The 12375-nt window shown below is 35.4% G+C and overlaps 1 protein-coding gene across 1 annotated transcript; it reads right to left on the bottom strand.

The window, feature by feature from the left end:
- Window positions 1-10055: 10055 nt before the first annotated feature.
- On the bottom strand, window positions 10056-11015 carry LOC121023581 (olfactory receptor 6M1-like). Its single transcript, XM_040465533.1, has one exon. The coding sequence runs from the start codon at window positions 11013-11015 to the stop codon at window positions 10056-10058; it is 960 nt and encodes a 319-aa protein (XP_040321467.1).
- Window positions 11016-12375: the final 1360 nt, after the last annotated feature.

The raw sequence follows: 12375 nt of genomic DNA, 5'->3' as shown, positions 1-12375 counted from the left end.
TCAAACAGGAATAAATAGAAAACTTGAACAGACCCAAACTAGTGAAGAAATTGGATCAGTTATCAAAAATCTCCCAAGAAATAAGAGTCCAGGACCAGATGGCTTCTCTGGGGAATTCTACCAGACATTAAAGCGCAGATAATACCTATCCTTCCGAAGATGTTCCAAAAAATAGAAAGGGAAGGAAAACTTCCAGATTCATTCTATGAAGCCAGCATTACTTTGATTTCTAAACCAGACAGAGACCCAGCAAAAAAAGAAAACTACAGGTCAATATCCCTCATGAATATGGATGCAAAAATTCTCCTTAAGATACTAGAAAATCAAATTCAACAGCATATAAAAAAAATATTCACCACGATCAAGTGGGATTCATTCCTGGCCTGCAGGGCTGGTTCAAAATTCACAAATCAATCAATGGCATACATCACATTAATAAAAAAAAAAAAAGATAAGAACCATATGATCCTGTCAATTGGCGCAGAAAAAGCATTTGACAAAATTCAGCATCCTTTCTTAATAAAAACCCTCAAGAAAGTCAGGATTGAAGGAACATACTTATCATAAAATCCATTTATGAAGAGTCCACAGCTAATATAATTCTCAATGGGGAAAACTGAGAGCTTTCCCACTGAGATGATGAACATGACAGGGTTGTCCATTCTCACCACTGTGGTTTAACATAGTGTTGGAAGTTCTAGCATCAGCAATCAGACAACAAAAGGAAATCAAAGGCATCAAAATTAGCACAGATGAAGTCAACTTTTCACTTGTTGCAAATGACATGATATTATACATGGAAAACCAGATAGACTCCACGAAAACTGTGCTAGAATTGATACATGAATTCAGCAAAGTCACAGGATACAAAATTAATGTACAGAAATCAGTTGTATTCTTATACACTAATAACGAAGCCACAGAAAGAGAAATAAAGAAACTGATCCCATTCACAATGGCACCAAGAATCATAAAATTCCTAGGAATAGCCGTAACCAAAGATGTAAAAGATCTGTATGCTGAAAACTATAGAAAGCTTTTGAAGGAAATTGTAGAAGATACAAAGAAATGGAAAAACATTCCGTTCTCATGGATTGAAAAAAATAAATATTGTTAAAATGTCAATATTACTCAAAGCTATCTACACATTCAATGCAATCCCAATCAAAATTGCACCAGTATTCTTCTTGAAGCTAGAACAAGCAATCCTAAAATTTGTATGGAACCACAAATACCCCGAATAGCCAAAGTAATATTGAAGAAGGAGACCAAAGCGGGAGGCATCACAATCCCAGACTTTAGCCTCTACTACAAAGCTGTCATCATCAAGACAGCACAGGATTGGCACAAAAACAGACACATAGACCAATGGAATAAAATAAAGATCCCAGAATTAGACCCACAAAAGTATGCCAACTAATCTTTGACAAAGCAGGAAAGAATATCCAGTGGAAAAAAGACAGTCTCTTTAGCAAATGGTGCTGGGAGAACTGGACAGCAACATGCAGAAGAATGAAAATAGACCACTCTTTTACACCATTCACAAAAATAAACTCAAAATGGATGAAGGACCCGTATGTGAGACAGGAAACCATGAAAACCCTAGAGGAGAATGCAGGAAAAAACGTCTCTGAGGTTTTGGCTAAAATGCTAAATGAATTTAGCTAAAATGAACAAATCAGGAGACTGTAGATGCTGGAGAGGATGTGGAGAAATGGGAACCTTCTTGCACTGTTGGTGGGAATGCAAACAGGTGCACCCACTCTGGTAAATAGTGTGAAGTTTCCTCAAAGAACTAAAAATAGATCTACCCTATGACCCAGCAATAGCACTGCTATCCTCCCAAGCGATGCAGGAGTGCTGATTCATAGGGGCACTTGTACCCCAATGTTTATAGCATCCTTTTCAAAAATAGCCAAATTGTGGAAATAGCCTAAAAGTCCATCAAGTGATGAATGGATAAAGAAGTTGTGGTTTATATATACAATGGAATACTACTTGGCAATGATAAAGAATGAAATATGTCTTTTTTTTTTTTTTTTTTAGCAACGTGAATGGGACTGGAGAGTATTATGCAAAGTTAAGTAAGTCATACAGAGAAAGATAGATACCATGTTTTCCCTCATATGTGGATCCTGAGAAAGTTAACAGAAGACTATGGAGGAAGGGAAGGGGAAAAAAAGTTACAGAGAGGGAAGGAGCCAAACCATAAGAGACTCTTAAAAACTGAGAATAAACTGAGGGTTGATGGGGGGTCAGGGGGAGGGGAAAGTGGATTATGGGCATTGAGGAGGGCACCTGTTGGGATGAACACTCGGTGTTGTATGGAAACCAATTTGACAATAAATTTTATATTAAAAAATACATTTTAGGATTATCTCTTCTAGCTCTGCAAAAATGCTGGTGGTATTATTTTACAGTTGCATTAATGTGTAGATTACTTTTGGTAGTATAGACATTTTACCAATGTTTGTTCTTCCAATCCATAAGCATGGAATATTTTTTTTTTCATTTTTTTGTGTCTTCTTCAATTTCTTTCATAAATGTTCTATATTTTCAGAGTACATATCTCTTACCTTTTTTGTGATGTTTATTCTTAGGTATCTCATTGTTTGTGCTGCAATTGAAAATGGGATCCATTCTTTGATTTCCTTTTTTGTTGCTTTGTTATTGGTATATAGAAATGCAACATATTTCTGCACCTTGACTTCATATGCACTGACTTTACTGAATTCATGTATTATCCTAGCAATTTTTTTGGTGGAGATTTTTGTGTTTTCTACATAAAGTATCATGTCATCTGCAATTATAGAAAGTTTTTATTTTTCCTTACTGATTTGAATTTGTTTTATTTCTTTTTGTTGTCTGATTGCTGAGGCTAAAGCTTCCAATACTCTGTAAAATAGTAATGGTGAAAGTGGACATGCTATTTCCCGACCATGGGAGAAAGGCTCTCAGTTTTTCCCCATTAAGGATGATATTAGCTATGTTTTTTTCATATATGCCCTTTATTATGTTGAGGTATGTTTCCTGTAACCTTACCTTGTTGAGGGTTTTATCAAGAATGGATGCTTTATTTTGTCAAATACTTTTCCTGTATCTATTGAGAGGATCATATGGTTCTTATCCTTTCTTTTATTAATGTGGTGTATCACATTGATTGATTTGCAATTTTTGAACCTATTATTTGGCCCAGGATAAACCCCACTTGATCATGGTGAGTGATCTTTTAAGGTATTGTTGGATTCAGTTTGCTAGTTTTGTTGAGGATTTTGCATCCAGATTCATCAGCGATATTGGCCTGTAATTCTTTTTAGTGGGATCTTTGTATGGTTTTGGAATTAAGGTAATGTTGGCTTTGAAGAATAAGTTTGGATGTTTTTATTCTATTTCTATTTTTTGGAACAGTTTGAGAAGAATAGCTCTTAACTGTTCTTTAAATGTTTGGTAGAATTCCCCTGAGAAATCCTCTGGCCCAGGACTCTTATTTGTTAGGAGATTTTTGATCACTGATTCAATATTTGCTGGTTATGGGTCTGTAAAATTTTTTGTTTCTTCCTGTTTCAGTTTTGGTAGTTTGGGAGTTTCTAAGAATTTGTCCATTTCCTCCAGATTGCCAAGGTTTTTGGCATATAATTATTCATAGTATTCTCTTATAATTTTTGGTATTTCTTTGATGTTGCTTGTAATCTCTCTTCTTTCATTTGTGATTTTATCTATGTGGGTCCATTCTCTTTTATTTTTGATCAGTCTGTTTGTTATTATTATTATTTTAAATTTTTAAATGTTTATTTCTGAGAGACAGAGTGCAAGTGCAGAGAGAAAAGGAAACAGAATCTGAAGCAGTCTCCAGGGTCTGAGCTGTCAGTACAGAGCCCAATGCTGGGCTCGAACCCACAAACTGTAAGATCAAGACATGAGTCAAAGTCAGACACTTAACTGACTAGGCCACCAGGCACCCCAATTTTGTTAATTATTTCACAGAACCAGCTCTTAGTATTATTGATCTGTTTTACTGTTTTTAGTTTGTTTGCTTCTATACAATTTATTTCTGGTCTAATCTTTATTATTTCCTTTCTATGCTGGCTTCAAGCTTTATTTGCTTTTCATTTTCTAGCTCCTCTAGTTGTAAGGTTAGGTTGTGCATTTGGGACCTTTCTTACTTCTTGAAGTAGGACTGAATTGCAATAAGTTACCTCTTAGGACTGCCTTTGCTGTATGCCAAAGGTATTCATTGTTGTATTTTCATTTTCATTTGCTTACATGTATACAAATACATACTTTATTTTCTTCTTTACTTTTCTTGGTCCATTCATTCCTTAATAGGACGCTCTTTAACCTCAATGTATTTGAGTACTTTCCAATTTTTTTTTCCTGAGGTTAACTTCAAGTTTCATAGCATTGTGATCTGAAAATATGCACAGTATGTTCTCAATCTTTTTATACTTGTTGAGGGCTGATTTGTGACCCCATGTGTGATTTATTCTGGGGAATGTTCCATTTGCATTCAAAAAGAATGTACATTCTGCTACTTTATGATGGAATGTTATGAATGTATCTGTTAAGTCCATCTGGTCCAGTGTGTCTTTCAAAATCATTGTTTTCCTGTTGATCTTCTGCTTAGATAATCCGTCCTTTGTTGTAAGTGGAGTATTAATGTCACCTACTATTTTTTGAAGCTGTTTTTCTTTTTTCTTTTTAATTTTTGTAATATTTATTACTTTTGAGAGAGAGAGACAGAGACAGAGACAGAGAGAGACAGAGAGAGACAGAGAGCAAGCAGGGAAGGGGCAGAGAGAGAGGGAGACATAGAATCAGAAGCAGGCTCCAAGCTCTGAGCTGTCAGCACAGAGCCGGATGCAGGGCTCAAACTTACAGACGGCGAGATCATGACCTGAGCTGTAGTCGGCCGCCAAACCAACTGAGCCACCCAGGCGCCCCAATGTCACCTACTATTATTGTATTATTATCAGTGGGTTTCTTTATGTTTGTTATAAACTGATTCATATATTTTGCTGTTCCCAAGATGGAGGGGAATAAATAGTTACAATTATTGGATCTTCTTGATGGATAGACCCCTTAATTATGACATATCATTCTTCATCTCTTGTTACAGGTTTTTTTTTTTAATCTCATTTGTCTAAGTATGGCTACACTGACTTTCTTTTATCTATGGAGAGGCCAGATCACCTGTACCAAATGCACTCCAAGCAGTGGAACCCTTCTCCCCATTCAACTCAGGGGATCCTCAGACTCTACTGCCTGTTCCCAAGGCTCTGTACTGCTTCCCTGCTGGAACACCACCAGGGGCTGACCTCTAACACTTCAGAGGTTCTTAGTTCCATTGATTATAAAATAACTGGCAGTATTGAAACTTTCTCCTTCTTCCCCCCCCCCCATCAATGGTTTTATGGAACAGTTTCCTTGTGTGAATACCTGTGCACATTTTTACTCTTTCTCTTTAGCTGCTTTCAGGGAGAGTGCTTTCTTGCACAAACCCACTGCACTGCTCTCCACCCCCCACCCCTATCTTCCTCCTCTTCATGAAAATAACTCCCTCCCCTTGGTGGCACCAGGGCTCTTCTCTCCCCCAGTTTAATTCTCCAAATTATGTACCTGCCAGGTTCTGTGCAGGAAATTATGCAGATTGTTCTGTTAATCCTCAGATCAAAATCCTAGTAGTTCAAAATGGTTTGATGTTTACCTAGCTGTGTTTGAGGGATGAGACAAGTTCTGGGTCCCCTTGCTACTCCACCATCTTTACACCTCTTTCCTGCTTAGTGTTGGACCATTTTATTAATTTGGAAATGTATATTGACAATATAGAGTTATTTTATTCATCTATTTGCTGATCCAACTAATGTTTATGTACAACTAATAGTTCTCAGGCACTTTAAAATTTTTTTTTCATTTTTATTTTTGAAGGAGAAAGAGACAGAGCATGAGTGGGGGAGGGGCAGAGAGAGAGGGAGACACAGAATCCAAGCAGGCTCCAGGCTCTGAGCCATCAGCCCAAAGCCCGATGCAGGGCTCAAACTCATGAATTGTGAGATCATGACCTGGGCCGAAGTCGGACGCTTAACTGACTGAGCCACTCAGGTGCCCCCTCAGGCACTTTTATATATATTGAAAATACAATAATAAATAATAAAAGATGAAAATTCTTTCTCTGGTGTGATTTGTCTCATGTGCAACTAAGTAAAACATACTTATTCAGCAATAGAGATACACAAATAAATGGGGAAGTCATTATATGTGCTTAAGAAATATCATTTCCTCTAAGAAAGATAATTCATCACTTGATTTCAATACTGTGATACATATTGAAATAATAGATTACAACATTTGATGCTGAATTCAAATGATGTGAATTATTTACAGAAGATGAAGTGAGCCTTATTTTAGGGTAATTGAGGATAATGGGGGAGATTACTGCCAGGGAGTCTGTACCTCTTCTGGTCAGCAAGCCAGCCCATTACCGTAAAGCTGTTTTTACTTCAGAATTCATGCTCAAACCCATACAAGTCTGAATTATATCTCCAGGTTATATTCATGGTAATAAAAATAATATTGTTAATGGTTATTTTTGAAATAACCAATCTACAGCTTCCTCCAGTAGCCAGTAGTGCTTCAAGCACAATGTATGGTCCCAGAAATGTCCTGGGAGTCTAAACAGAAATGATAGCATTCTGAGAAGAGACACACACATTGAAAAGATTACTACTATTAATTTACTGACAGTCAAGATGTGTAGTCAAAGATATATGGGGAATACGGCATGTGATGAATTCAATAGTTGGAAATCAGAATTCATAGGTTAAAAATGATCTTGAAATGAATGGCTAATTAAATGCATATGACTCCAGAGCTTTACATCTTCATTTGTATCCCAGCTACTGAGGCATATAGAAAACATTGATACACCCTTATTAGATCAGACAAAGTTGGGATATCTTCATAAAGTGTATACTTTAATAAAATTATTCCATCCAACAATGTTCTTTTAAAATCACATATTTCTTACAAGAAACACTTTAGCTAGGGGCACCTATTTGGTTCAGTCATTTAAGTAGCCAACTTTGGCTCAGTCATAATCTAATGCTTCGTGGGTTCAAGTCCCACATTGAGTTCTGTGCTGACTGCTCGAGCCTGGAGCCTACTTCAGATTCCATGTGTGTCTCTCCCCACCCCTCTCTCTCTCTCTCTCTCTCTCTCTCAAAAAAGAAAAAAAAGGTAAAAAATATTTAAAATGAGAGATAAGCTAGCTATTTTGAAATAAATAAGTCATGTAACAGGAATGGATCTTCATTTATATTCAAATGAGTACTTTTACCTATTTCTTCATATGTAATTAAGATATTTTGACTGATTATTCAAATGTAATCTCCCTGTTATCATGAAAGTTTCAGGTCCCTATTACACTTTAGGAAAGATCTCATTGTGTAAAAGAATGAAACTGGACTACTTCCTTACACTGTACACAAAAATAAATTCAAAATGGATGAAATACCTAAATGTGGGACAGGAAACATTTTCAATGCTAGAGAACACAAGTAGTAATCTCTTTGACATAGCCTTAGCCACTTCTTACTAGATATGTCTTCTGAGGCAAGGGAAACAAAAGCAAAAATGAACTATTGGGACTTCATCAAGATAAAAATTACTTCTGCACAGCAATGGAAACAATCAACAAAACTAAAAGGCAACTAATGGAATGGGAGAAGATATTTGCAAATGACATATCAGATAAAGGGATAGTATCCAAAATATATAAAGAATTTATAAAACTCAACACCCCCAAAACAAATAACCCAGTTAAGAAATGAGCAGAAGACATGAACAGACATTTTTTTCCCCCAAAGCAGACATATAGATGGCTACCAGATACATGAAAACATCATCATCAGAGAAATACAAATCAAAACTACAATGAGATATCACCTCACACTTGTCAGAATGGCTAAATTAACAACACTGAAAATAACATGTTGGGGAGGATGCAGAAAAAGGAGAACCCAGTGTTTGAAGGAATGCAAACTGATGCAGCCACTCTGGAGAACAGTATAGAGTTTCCTCTAAAAATAGAACTACCCTATGATCCCATAATTCCACTACTAGGTATTTACCCAAAGAATACAAAAATACTAATTCAAGGAGATACATGTACTCCATGTTTCTAGCAGTATTAACTATGAAAACAGCCCAAGTGTCCATTGACTGATCAATGGATAAAAAAAAGATATTATATATATAATATATAAAATATAGATATTTTATATCTATATTATATATATATTATATAATGGAATATTATATATTATTATATATATGGAATATATATATATGGAATATATATATGGAATATATATATATATATATATATATATAAAACGGAATATTGCTCAGCCATTAAAAAGAATGGCTTAATGAAAGCCATTAAAAATCTTTCCATTTCCAACAACATTGATTGAGCTAGTGAATATTATGCTAAATGAAATAAATCATTAATAGAAACACAAATATTATATTATTTCACTCATATGTGGGATTTAAGAAAAAAATCAAATGAATATAGGAAGAAAAACTGAGACAGGCAAACCATGCAACAGACTCTTAACTATAGAGAAGAAACTGAGAGTGGAGGGCAGGTGGGTGGGAAGATGGGTTAAATAAATGGGTGATACGTATTAAGGAGGGCACTTGTGATGAACACTGGATGTTGTATATAACTGATGAATAATTAAATTCTACTCCTGAAACTAATATCACACTGTATATTAACTAACAGGAACATGAATAAAAAATTGAAAACACAAAAATAAAATAAGAGTTGAATAATTGTGGTCATGTTAAAAAAATGAAGATCTTTTGTGTAAAAAAAAAAAATGTGGTCTTGACTTGAATAGATTCATTTCCAATGATCCTGAAAAGTAAAATAAATAAACCCCTCTGATAGTTTCCTGCTTGCTATCCCTCTTCTGCCTACTCACCAGGGGCTTTTAAATTCTTGTGAGTTCCATTGTCCCAGCATCTGTGGCATAGAAATAGGAGCATAATGGCTGCAGATTATAACTTAAGTAGAGGCCTGAGAAGATCTGTCTGTAACTTAAATTAAAACTTAATTATTTGGGCCATCTGGCTCCATTAGTTAAGCATCTGATTTCATTTCAGGTCATGATCTTATAGTTCCTGGGTTCAAGTCCCGTATTGGGCTTTGTGCTTTAGTGATAGCCTCCTTCTCTCTATGCCTTTCCTCCAACCCTCCATCTCAAACATAGATAAACATTTAAAATAAACTTAATTATCCAATGACATATATAATTTAAAAGTAATATATCAAAACTCAAGTCAAAATAAATTCACCACCTTAATAAGGGAATTTATTTGTATTAAATTCAAATATACACTGATATCTATAAAGAAAAAAATCATAAATTGGTAACATAAGGTGAGAATTTTTTTAATGTTTATTTTTTCGTTTATTTGGAGAGAGAGACAGAGAGAGAGAGAGAGCGAGCACTAGTGGGGAAGGGGCAAAGAGAGAAAATCCCAAGCAGGCTCCACACTGTCAGCAAAGATCCCCACTCAGGACTTAATCCCATCAACCATGAGATCCTGAGCGGAGCCCAAAGCAAGAATCAGATTCGTAACTGAGTCACCCAGGCACCTGACAGAAGGTGAGAATCTATCACAATCACAGCCATCCAGATGTCAAATCTGGCAGTTATACAGGAATTTGGTTTTGGAATAATTGAAATAACAGGAAAATGGGGAGAAAAAAGACGGCTTTAAGAATGTATATATGTGTATGTATGTATGTATGTATGTATGCAGAAATGTTTATATGTACTTTTGGTTCTATTAATTATCTACAAAGATTTTGAGAATCTACTTGAATACTGGACCTATTGGTTCAGAATATATGTAGAATAGATATGTAGAAAGATATGTTCACATATGTTTCTCCCTTATGTAAAATTTTAAATATTCACATAATTGCATCAAATGAATGATTTTTTTGTCAAGTATGTAAATCATTAAATTCTATAAAAATATCATTGTTGAGGTTTTAAATTTATTAGCATACTTATATACTTACTGGAGGCATCTTTCAGGGATTCTTTGACTTTTTTATTTCGAAGGCTGTAGATGAAAGGGTTCAACATCGGCGTTACAATGGTGTTCAGCACTGTGGCAAATTTGTTAACATCCATCACATCACCCTTTTTTGGGCGAACGTAAATAAAGATGGAGCTTCCATAATAAAGTGTCACAACAGTGATGTGTGAAACACAAGTGGAGAAAGCTTTCTGCCGTCCCTGGTCAAAAGGAATTCTAAGGATAGCAATAATAATGTACATGTAAGACACTCCTGTAAAGAGCAAGGAGCCCAAGAGCAACACAGCAGAGGAGATAAAGTCAGCCAGCTCAACCAGAGCAATATCTGCACAGACCAGCTTTAGCACAGGGCCACTGTCACAGAAGAAGTGATTGATAATATTTGGTCCACAAAAGGGCAGAGGAGCAGTTAAGATTGATGGTGCTAAAATTGACAAAAATGCACCTAAATAGGATCCCAGAAGCAACAATATGCATGTCTGTTTGTTCATGATGATGGCATACCTCAATGGGTTGCAGATGGCAATGTATCGATCAAATGACATGACGACCAGGATGAAGAATTCCGTGGATCCCAAGAGGAAGTAAAAGAAAGATTGCGTGAGACATCCCATGAAGGATATTGCCTTGGTGAGGGAAAATGTGTTTGCTAGCATCTTAGGCACCACTGTGGAGGTGATGGAGACTTCAAGGAAGGAAAGATTGGCTACAAAGAAATACATGGGTGAATGCAGACGGTAGTCACCACACACCAAAAGGATGATCATGGTGTTGCCAATCAGAGACGTCATATACATGAGCAAGAATGCAGAAAAAAGAAGAATTTCTACTTCCTTCTCATTCTGAAACCCCAGAAGAATAAACTCAGTGACTGTGGTCTTGTTTCTATAATCCATAATGTTCCCAGTTTAACCTGGAATAATAGAAAGTTCTTGAATAATTAATATTTGCATCTTAACCCTGAATGTGCCCTGTCAGTATTCATTAACTCTTTGCTGTTATTGTTGTTGCCAAGGAGGGATTAATGCACACAGATAATTTTATTTTCAATGTATAAATGTCTACTGAGACAAATTCTACAAGATTTAAGTGCTTAGTTGTTACTTTCACTTATTACAGCAGAATCAATTCCACATTAAGATTGTAACAATTATGCTTTGGGAAAATGTTGGAGACTCCTTAAAGTGTAGGGAAGCTAACAGTGGATTCAAGTAATGTGAAACAGGCTCTTAGATATCTCCCTTTAAGATAGATCTCTTATTGTGTCCTTAATCCATTAAGGATATAATGGTGTTTTTTGAGGTGGTAACAGAGTTGCAGTAAAATTTAATTCTACATATTTTTTTCATGTAAAAGAACACATTTTTGAGCTAAGTGTGGTCTTTTATAGGTGGAATGAAATAATTTAAAAATAACTGAACACAATTACATAATATAAATATTTTAAAAAATGTTCATGACTCCTGCTCACTGGCTCCAACCTCTGCATGATCAGATCAGTTTCTAACAATATGAAATCAACTTTAGGTAATCTTTGTAAGATAGCAGGCTCCAGAGTAAGAGAGATTATCACAGGTCTTACAAGGGTAAGGGAAAGGCTGAAATATGACTCAATCTATCACAATTTACTATTTATCTTGGCATTCAGGCAGAGAAACCATATGCTTAACAAGCAGTTTGGAAATATTAAACATCTGAATTTTGACTAGCTGAGAGAAGTGGATTCTACAAAAGATAGCTTACTTCATGCTAGAATTTCTGGACCATAAATATACATACAAACAGGACACAGTGCAGAGAAGGGACTTTTTACTCACTAAAGCTGATTATTTGGGAATATGTATATTGCACCCTATATCTAGGTGATTGAAAACAAAAAGCACAGGATAACTGCAAAGAGATATTTCATATCCCATATTATAATGTACATAAAAGTTTGATATTTGGTGATGTTTGAGAGATAATTTTAAAACAAGTAACATTTAATTATTAATTTTTGTATGTAGATTGGTGGGTGAGGCTTGGCAAGTTGAGTTAAAATTTGTCAGTTATATAGAGATTCACTGGTAGAAGTGAGACAATATTCTGGGCCTTCTGACTTAAGTTTGTTGTTCTTTCTGGATCAAAATATTTATTCCTTCTTTCATTCATTTCATTATCATACATTTAATGGACGAGGGACACTAATGAATTTCTGACATATGAAATTAGAACTGAAAATGTTAAAGGCAATTATTTTGGAACAACGTTGGTGTT

Source organism: Herpailurus yagouaroundi, unplaced genomic scaffold (assembly GCF_014898765.1).
Source record: "Herpailurus yagouaroundi ecotype Mexico unplaced genomic scaffold, PumYag 566, whole genome shotgun sequence".
Lineage (NCBI taxonomy): Eukaryota > Metazoa > Chordata > Mammalia > Carnivora > Felidae > Herpailurus > Herpailurus yagouaroundi.
The sequence above is the reverse complement of the archived record's forward strand: the minus strand, read 5'-3'. Positions and strand labels throughout refer to the sequence as shown.